The 9,987-nt window shown below is 49.9% G+C and overlaps 1 protein-coding gene and 1 long non-coding RNA gene across 2 annotated transcripts in view; both read right to left on the bottom strand.

The window, feature by feature from the left end:
* Nucleotides 1-2,361: 2,361 nt before the first annotated feature.
* The window catches only part of FAM110C (family with sequence similarity 110 member C), an 8,761-nt gene continuing 1,135 nt past the window's right edge, over nt 2,362-9,987 (bottom strand). Inside the window, exons 2-3 of the mRNA XM_023747082.1 lie at nt 9,507-9,985; nt 2,362-2,642 (exon numbers count right to left, since the gene is read on the bottom strand). Of these exons, the coding sequence (XP_023602850.1) occupies nt 2,576-2,642; nt 9,507-9,985 (546 nt within the window). The 3' untranslated portion in view covers nt 2,362-2,575. The remainder of the gene's footprint in view (nt 2,643-9,506; nt 9,986-9,987) is intronic.
* On the bottom strand, nt 4,728-9,450 carry LOC111823984. Its single transcript, XR_002827105.1, has 2 exons — nt 7,766-9,450; nt 4,728-5,842 (listed from the first exon to the last, which is right to left on the bottom strand). It is a non-coding gene; the product is annotated as an uncharacterized LOC111823984 (long non-coding RNA).

Below are 9,987 nucleotides of genomic sequence, written 5' to 3'. Positions count from 1 at the left end.
GCCTTTCCAGTAATTGTGAGCATTGCTGCTCTGAGTTTCTCGGTGTGGATGTTGGGGCAGCATCGGCACCCGAGGCAGCCCAACCTGGCCCAGGTCACCCATCAGGGGAGTCACTGGGGCACTGAGCAGTTGTATGCGAATCTGCTGAGGTTCCGACCCATTGAACCAGCCTGTGCACTTGGTAGGTTAGTAAATCCTTACACGTGCTGGGTGGCATTCATTTCTTGAAAACCAGCCTGTGCAGAGAGAGACAGAGTGGCCTTTGGGACCAGGCAGATTTGGGTTCAAACTCTTCTTTCTCTGACGCATTAGGTTTTGACCCAGGCAGCTGCTCTGTGTCACCACACCTCAGCCCCTCAATCCATTCTGAGTTCATTTTTGTACACAGTGTGAGAAAGTGATTAGCTTCATTTTGTTTACATGCACCTGCTCCAGTTTCCCCAACACCATTTATTGAGGGGCCTGTCTTTCCCCCATTGAGTGCTCCTGCTGTTTCTGTCTCAGATTAATTGACCACACGGGTGTGGGTTCATTTCTGGGCTCTCTGTTCTGTTCCACTGGTCCACCTGTCTGCTTTTTGGACCTGTATTTTACTGTTTGGATTCTGAGAGTTTGTCAGCATACTTGGATATCAGGGAGTGTGATACCTCCAGCTTTGTTCTTCCTCCTCAAGACTTGGGGGCTTTGGTGGGGGAGCCACATGGTTTCCGACATCACTTCCAGCCTCACCTTCTGTGGTCCTTGCTGAGTGGGTCTCTGCCCATCCCAATAGATGCCCACAAGGACATTCTCTCTTTGGCACCTCACCACCTGCAAGGAAAACCCTGTGAGAACACGTCCCTGGCACTCTGGGTACACGCCTCGTTCAGAACTCTGGATGCTGCAATTCTGACTTGCCAAGCAGCTTAGCAAACACAGTCCTCAAATCCTGATCACGTCATCCTGACTTGTCCCAGCCTGAGCCCTGCTGCTCACCTCCAGGTGTGTCGTAGAGTTGCTCCATGGGTCACTCAGGGAACCGCGGCCCAGGCACCAGCCTGGCCTGCTCTGGGCTGACTGGCTGCTTATTTGCTACTCTTTTACTCTTTCCCTGAGTTTGACAAGGGACTTCTGAAAGCCCAGGGAAGCAGGCGATCCCTCACAACAGCCTCTGACCAGAGGAGGCCCGGTCCTGAGGCCCCATTTGTAATATGTTCTGCTTTTCATTCTCTTTAGACCTCAAAGCTTTAAGCTGCCAGGTAAAGGCTCTCTAGGGATTAAAGTAAACCTCTCAGTGAAAAAATATGCCATTTATAATTTGCATGTTGCTTCTTTTTAAATAATTTGGATTTGGGTTTCCATTTATGGTTCAGACAGATTGGCCTCCCTCATCTCTGTCATCTATTTCCTTGTCAACAATTTATTATCTCTCCATCCATCCATCCATCCATCCATCCATTCTGACAGACTATTTGATCCTCCTGTTAGAACGTGAACCCTTCGTGGCAGGCAGCTGTGGATGCCCGGTGCCCCGTGCAGACCCCAGCTCTGCAGTGAAGGCTTGTCCTTGACTGAAGTCACGGTTGCTGCAAGACCACCAGGTGGACAGCAAGATGGGTGAGGAGACCCTGTAATTTCGTGTTCTGGCCCATCAGTGGCTCCCTACTGCTTCTGCAACCAGAGTTTAAGCTTCTAGCCATGAACTCAGTGTCCTTCTTATTTGATATTTCTAACCTGGAACACTGAACTAGAATGTAGGTCTATTTATTTCATCACTAAAAAATGCAAGCAGCCCTAGCTGGTGTTGTTCAGTGGATAGAGCACTGGCCTGTGGACTGAAGGGTCCCAGGTTCGATTCCAGCCAAGGGCACATGCCTGGGTTGCAGGCTCCATCCCCAATAGCGGGCGTGCAGGAGGCAGCCAATCAATGATTCTCATAACTGATGTTTCTCTCTCTCCCTCCCTCTCCCTTCCTCTCTGAAGTCAATTTAAAAAATGTTTTTAAAAAATGCAAGCAAAATTCCCACACCAAGCCACTGTAGATCACCTCACTGCTTCTTATGTTATTGAATTTTCCAAATTGGTAACTGAAAGGTAAGAACTTCTTTACCCAAAGACAGAAAAGACAACTGCATTCAGCCACACCTGGGCCCCCTCTCCTCCCATGGGGTCCACACAGGAAAACAGGAGCTTTGCAGCACCCGGGACTTGACCATGGTCTTCATGGAAATAGAGTGATCTACTTATTCTCCTCGAGAATGCCTGTCTTTGGATGCTTGTATAGGTTTGGGCATAAGCTACGCCCCAGTCAGCACCCTGATTGACGGGTTTGATGCCCAATCCCAGCAGCTCAAAACCAGGCAGCCACCAAGAACAAACTTCAGTCATGAGTTAAGTTACGCAAAAGGTTACAAACAGTGCTGGCTGTGTTATCTGTGCTCATTCTCCAATGATGGTATTATTAAAACAGAGAAAAAACATTTTCAAGCAAAAGATTGATGAAACACTGAAAGAAAAATAATGTCCTAAGTATTCAAAACTCTTTTTACTGCATTCCATCTTCAGGAAGACCTAGAGCAGCGATGTTCACCTATTTTCATCTCACGGCACATAAACTAATTAGCAAAGTGCTGCGCACCCCAATATACATATTTCTGGCCGATCTGAAAAAAAAAGGTATTATTTTGATTCATTCAATTCATTCCTACTTTTCTCAAAGTCACTCAGCAAATTGGGAATGGCTATTGTTGTATTGGCTGTTGTCTTTTTTTTTTCTCACAATCTAAGGAAAAGAGGCCAGTGTTCCTGCGTAAAGAGTCAGGTATTAGTGTATGTTTTACAAATTCTTGTGGCACACGGGTCAGAAATCGCTGACGGGGGCCCTCTGATGCCATGGGACTCGCCGATGTCACTTCTCTCCCCATTTGTACTGGTGATGTGATGAGTTAAAGTCAGGAAGAGAGGAAGGAAAAGAAAGAGATGGAAAGTGATCACGGGCAGACGCTTGCTGATTGTTTCTAGAGTGTTCACGTTCATCCTATATAATAAAAGGGTAATATGCAAATTGACCCTAACAGCAGAGCGACTGGGAATCACTGGTCACTATGACACACACTGACCACCAGGGGGCAGACGCTCAATGCAGGAGCTGCCCCCTGGTGGTCAGTGTGGTCCCACAGGGGGAGCTTTGCTCAGCCACAAGCCAGGCTGAGGGCTGCCAGTACAGCGGTGGTGGTGGGAGCCTCTCCCGCCTTCTCAGCAGCGCTAAGGATGTCCAACTGCAGCTAGGCCTGCTCCCCGCTGGCAAGTGGACATCCCCCGAGGGCTCTCAGGCTGCCATAGGGATGTCTGACTGCCAGCTTAGGCCCAATCCCCCAGAAAGCGGGCCTAAGCCAGCAGGTGGTCATCCCCCAAGGGGTCCCAGACTGCGAGAGGGCACAGGCCGGGCTGAGGGACCCTCCCGAGTGCACAAATTTTTGTGCACTGGGTCTCTAGTACATTAATAATAAAAGATAAAAAATACTTTGTCTTTAATACAGAATATACACTACTGCACTCCCCTTGCAAGTAGCATGTAGGAAAAACTATTTAGAAACTGCAGTAACTGTGTGGTCTGATGCTTTATGGCACCACCGGCCCCGCTACAACCACACTCGACACTCACCTACAGAAAAGGGCAGTGTCCGGTATAGCCTTCCTGTCACTCCAGGACCAGTGACCAGTTTACAGACTAGGAACCAATGTTTGGAACAAGGAGACATCCCACTCACACACGTGCCCTCCCGTCTGCTGGGAGCCTGCACCCACCTATTAGTGAGACAAGACAGGCCACACGCCTCACGTCGCCATAGTTCTTCCTCTCTGTTGTGTGTAATGAGGTCATTCTATGTGCCGTTCTTTCATGAACAAATGAAACTGAGCTGCCACAGTGACCACCACTCCTTCTTTTTAAAAGCAATTACAAGCTTTTTATTCACTCAGATTGAGGTGCAAAATTTGGTTTCCTCAAAGTCGCTCAGCAAATTCCGGGTTAGGAAAGGGCTTCTCAGCCCCCAGCACACACTCTGCCTGATCCTCACGCATCTGACATCTCCTCCAGAATTCACTCTGAGGGATCCTTTCCTCCCCCGCACCCCCCCCCCCAACCCGTGTCCCCGCCCAAGTGCAAATGCTTCTGGAAGATCTTGGTGGTTTTAAAACAGAAACCAATTTTTTTTTAAAGATATTTTTCATCTATTCTACGGAAGGTGAACCTGCACCACTAAAATAAATTTGACCTTAGTTTCAGTTCACCCCACTCTGAGTGTATAAAGGCACAAAGCAATTTTACTTAAAGCTTTCGCATAAAATTCCTGGGACGGCTGCGAATGAGCAGATGGGATGGGGTGCAGAAGATCCCTCAAAAACTCTCATCCCTGACACTGTTGTGTTTAATAAAGTGCAGCCCCGGGAACAGCAGCATTTCATAGGAGTGACGGAGGGATTCGCTGTCTTTCGACGGAGTCCACACTGAGAAAGGCCCATTGTCCGCCTGCACAGCCTCCAACGCACAGACCTGGGCTGTGTGCAAACAGCTGTCCGCTCAGAGCACTCTGCAGAGCAGAGAACACTGCTCACAGTCAAAAGTTGAAATGCAATTAGACAGCAAATATGAAAAGAGAAGCAGGAGAAAGTAGGAGAACAGGATGTGATATTATTCTGGTAAAACTAAAATTATGTGACGTGAATAAAACTATTTGAAGACTTGATAACTGTGTAAAAATAAATATTTAAGTCAAAGACCTACTCTTCTAGTAAAACAGTTACAAAAATAGAATATCATACTAAATGAATACACAATATACCAATGTGAACTGGTTAGAACTATTTTACATTGAACTATTTTACCATTGAAAAAATCATTTCTCTCCCCTCCACATTCTTCTCTCCAATAATGTTGTTCTTGAAGAGGGACATTTGATAAAACACCGAAAGCTTTGGAAGACTTGTCGTCATGGACTCAGTTTCTCTCATAAGGTTCTGAATCTGAAGGCTGTTTTCTTTACTCTGGATGCTGTGAGCCGGCTCAGCATCTGGTCACACCAACTCCGTATCAACAAGGATCTGACCCTGGAGTCCCAGCCACCCGGAGGCTGCCCCTCCTGGCAAACATGCCCTTTGCACAGAGCTGAACTGGTGCCACTTCTGGGCACGGATGACACACGGCAGGGCGGGGCCTGAGCTGCAGAGCCCAGACCCCGGCTTCTTCCTGGAGATTCCGCACAGCTGGGAGCCGGAACGCTGATGACAGGACCTGCCTCTCCAAAATGGTCCCCGTACAAGAAAAGGACTTCAGCAGTATTTCAGCTCCCACTCATCTTTTCATGGTATTTGCGCTTGTTTGCCGCCCAGGGGGACTGGCGTAAGTGGAGTGACAGAGGAGCCTCCAGTGACTGGAAACGTGTTGAGTCATTAAAGCAGCCACCAGTGCCGGGGGCACAGTGCGTGATGCTGAGAAGTGTGCATGCAGGTGCGAGCCCCAGGGATAGAGAACATCGTCTTGGGGTTCCAGAACTTTGATTCAGAGGACTGAAAGCAGTCGATACCATGGCATGCTTGGTTTTCAGGCCTTTGCCTTTTTAAATTAATGTAGACATTATTAAAAAGCATCACAGTGCCTCTTAGCAAACCAGTCAAAAAGATGCCCTGAAAATATTTCCTCTGGAGGCCAGGGTGGGTCCACCTCAAACAAGGGAGCATCTCTAGGGGGTTATGGTGTGTCACTCGGCTAATCCTTGATTTCTAAGTTCCACGGCCCCATCTTCTCCGCAGCATCTCCAACCTTCGGGAGTTCCCTAAGCTTCTTCAGTGGAGCTCTTTATTCCTGGAAAAAACAACCGTGTGGTCACTTGGGTGCACTGGACCAAGCCTGTGGCAGTGATCATGGCCCTGGGGCCTCCAATCATCCAGGACATATTTCAAGGAGCCCCACTGTTGGGAAGGCTCCCCCCTGAGGAAAAGCTGTCAATCAACTCCAGTCCAGGCTGAGGCTGCAGGGCCACACATTATACTCCCAAGGCTCCCCGCAGACCTTGGTTCTGTGATATTTGCTGCATTATCTTGTATCATAGAAATGCATACCTGAGACCTATGTGATCCTATTGACCAATGTCACCCCAATACATTTAATTGAAAAATTCATACATTTCCTTTTTGCATTTTAAATTTTGAAATGAAGTTGGCAGCCTTAGTAAAGAGCCATCTGGTCTCTCTCTGTCAGATAAATATCCGTCTTCTTGTAGCCTTTTCCTGGATTTTTGAAATCAGTTTCCCTCCAACTGTTCACAGGCAGTAAAGGAAATGTCTGAATGTTGGTAAAGCCAGGACGTACTGTCACAGAGTTGAAGGACAGAACAGAAAACAAGGCAGGCAGCCCAGATACATACCTGCAGGCAAACAAACCCCACCCTTTCCAAACAAATCTCCCTAACAAGGCCCAGGGCTGACCTGAGACAGGAAGGGGTGCCTCAGGACTACTCAATGCTGTTCAGTAAAATGCTCAGCTAGGGACCCAGCGAGGGACCCAGCCCGTGGTGGGTCAGCAGAGAAAGGAGCAGGAGGCAGGGGTGTGTGTGTCTGCTCCTCCAGGGCATCTGTACAATGTGAGACCAGCTCTGCCCCATCAGTGCCCCGGGGCCCACAGCTTTCCTTTTTCACTGAAGAATGATGTGAAGAGAGCTGGGGAATACCTGAGGTTTTTGCCTTAAAATTAAACAATGTTTATCCCAAAGGACAAGTTGCCATTCTCTTATAACAATATTAAAACCAGTAACATATCCAAAGCCACACAGCAGAGAGACTGAAATTTCGGCAGCTCTGCCTTTGCAGCAACTTGAAGGACAGGAAGATGACTAAACGCCCGCAGACAGAGAAGCAATTCTCATGAATTATACGCTGGGAAATGGAATACAAAATCACCCACGTGTAGCTGCCTGTTGCTCACAATCCCCATGGGGTCACTGCATGTTCTGAGTCATTCCCCAGCTCTGAAATCTCCATTTTGACAAGCAAACATTTTTACTCCATGGGGGTAATAACCTTATGAATTTGTTCTTTAATCTGGATAGTATATTTTAATTTTAATTGATAATAATACCTCTACCTACCAATGGGACAAAAACCTCCATGTAAAATATATTTGTTTTTATTTTCAGTTAGAAAGCAAACCAACTGATTTTCTGAAATTTTCATGAAATCCTGTAATAAATTTGTATAAATTCCAACACAAATGTGCTGATAAACTAGAGAAAAATTTCAGCTTGCATTCCTGCTCCCACAGCTTCCAGAAGTGATGGAATTGGTCTCAAACAGGTAACCCCATGAGGACAGGTCGGCTTCCAGAGGACCCTCAGCCGAGAAAGGGGTGGAGGCTGCTCTGCGCTCAGCTCTCTCCACTGGACCTTCTTCACGGGAGTCCACAGGGGTCCAACCAGGGGGCTGTGACTAGAAGCAGATGTCGCCTCAGTCCCAAGGAGCTGGACAGCCAGACACTCATTTCCTCCTCCCAACCCTCCAACTAGCCAGGCGTGGGTCTCCTGGGGTAAAGTTCCCAGGACTCCAGCCCTGTTCTGGGTCCAGAGGAGTAAACGTGTGAAGCAAACATATGCAGTGCTGGTGGCTGCTGAGGCAGAGAAAGTTGGGCCGGCTCGGTGACTCTCCCTTTCTCTGCTCAAATGGGAGGGGACACTGCCCGCCCCCCCAGGTCCCCCCCAGGATCGAGAGAGAGGCAGAGGGCGACCCCACGAACCTCTGTTCTGCATAGCTTCACTCTCCACAGTTCCTGTCTGGGTTCGGAGGGACCAGAGCTGAGTCTTTTATGTTCCTGTTGTTGAGTTTTGTTTGGGTTTGTCTGTGCATTGCTTGTTCTCAGCACATTTACCCTCCAGTCCACCTGCCATCTGTGCCTAAGGCACAGGAGGGACCTACTTATAAATGTACATGTTACATTTCCAACAGATAGTGCTGCTTTCTTTTCCTTTTCTGGGTTCTAATCAGGAAACCCGGATACACAGATACCTGACTATACAGATCACAACGTGCAGAGTCGGAGACCCTCCCTCTGCCTTCCTTTTATGGACAATGGATGCCCTAAGTGCAGGGTGGTGACTGACAGAAGACAGGCCTCCCAGGCCCCAGGTCAGGGCTCTGTGCACCTGGCCCTATCCCTCTGGGACCACCTGAGCCCCTAAAACTTGCACCCTCCACACCAAGATACCCACAGTGCCTGCATCTCATCTCATTGCCAAGAAGAGAATCTATGAAAAACACAAGTAAATCCTTTCTGTACTTAAATGTTGACTACCCATTTACATCCACTGGGGGCTTATGCTAGTGGCAATTAATCTTCAATGAATTATAAGAAGGAACTTAGGTCATGATCCCTCCAGGTCCAAAACAGACAATGACCTCCTCTCTCCTTGTTAACTTTCACACCTGAACTAGGACCATGGCCCCTCAGGGACCTTACCAGGTGTCTCTTCCATTCTCACACACAGGTGGGCTGTGACACACAAGTCTGTGGCGCCTCCCCCAACAGCCTAAACACTGACACTGTGTCTTCAATTAGTTTATGTCGAGGGCAGACAACATACTTCCATCACATGATTTTAAAAAATTATACCAAGTTGTCATTGAAGGATAGAGAAGAAAAGATACTGTAATCTTTAAATTCTTGGTTCTCATAAGAGAACCCTGAAAAAGTGCAGCCTCCTCTCCCTTCTCTGTCCCTGGAATGCCCCCACAAGTGCCAGGAAGGGGGTACAGGTGACGGTGGGGACCAGCGCTCCTTAGCTCCTCAGCTCCTCAGCAGAGAACCAAGATCAATCCTGGGCCGGCGTCATAGGGCAAGAAGCAACCTCGGGTATGGCCCTCAGAGGCACATGAGCTATAGAGTTGGGGCCACGCAGAGCTCAAAGGCACAGAGATAACCTGGTCCAGCGCCCAGTTCACCAACCAAAGCTCCTTGTACATGAGCTGCCCCAGGGACAAAGCTCTCAAACAGTGTGAAACACATCTGGCCAAAGAGAGATCTGTCCACGAAATGAACGCCTAACTGCCACAAGGCCCAGTAGGGCCTCCTCCCAGCGTCTGCTGATCAAGGCCTCCAGGCTGTGTGAGGCCCGCCCTCCAGGGACAGTCAGCTCTGATATAACCCCAGGACGCCCCAAGTCACGCGGGAACCAGGGCTCCGGGCTATTTCCAAGGCAGACATCATAACAGATGTACAGCTGCGTTCTGGCAGCGCTTTAGTCCGAGTGTTTTCTCTTCCCATAGAAATGAGCCAACCGGCTGGTGCTACAGACAGAATCAGGTTCCAGGCTGTCAGAGGAAAGGGCCTGGGACCGAGGGAACCTGGGTTGTCTCGCCCCAGACTCCGCGTCTCACTCTCCGGGTCCCTTCCCACTTCAGAGGCCTGCCCACCCGCTCCATGCAGCTCTGCCACCCACGCAGCCCTCGCAGACGCCCACGGACACCCCGTGGTGGCTCACCCGTGGGTCCCGGCCTCGGAGCGGTGGTCACGCGGGCCCTGCCACCGTGGCGCTGGCGTCTCCGTGGCCTTCCTGCAGGTGTACAGCCACTTGATGATGCGCGCGTTCCTCTCCACGACGGAGGGGGCGCTGGGCGCCTGCTCCGTCAGCTCCTCCTCCTGCAGCCCCTCGTCGCCGCAGCTGCGCCGCGAGAAGCCACCCTCGGAGGTGGCGACGCTCACGCTGCGGACTCTGAGGGTGCCCTGGTCCGACCCCGCGGAGAAGTTCTCCCGCCCGAGGGCCTCCACCACCTCGGGCTCCAGCCCGCAGAACTGGAAGAAGGTGTCGAACTCGGCAGCGGACTTGGAGTAGCGGGAGCTGAGGTCCGACTGCGAGCTTGAAGACCCCGGCGCGTGGCGCTGCGGCTCGGGGGACCTGACTTCGCGGGACCCTCTGTCCACGTTGAGGTGAAGAGGGGGATCGACAGGGAAGATTGACCGCT

This window comes from Myotis lucifugus, unplaced genomic scaffold, assembly GCF_000147115.1.
Source record: "Myotis lucifugus unplaced genomic scaffold, Myoluc2.0 scaffold_791, whole genome shotgun sequence".
Taxonomy (NCBI): domain Eukaryota; kingdom Metazoa; phylum Chordata; class Mammalia; order Chiroptera; family Vespertilionidae; genus Myotis; species Myotis lucifugus.
The sequence above is the reverse complement of the archived record's forward strand: the minus strand, read 5'-3'. Positions and strand labels throughout refer to the sequence as shown.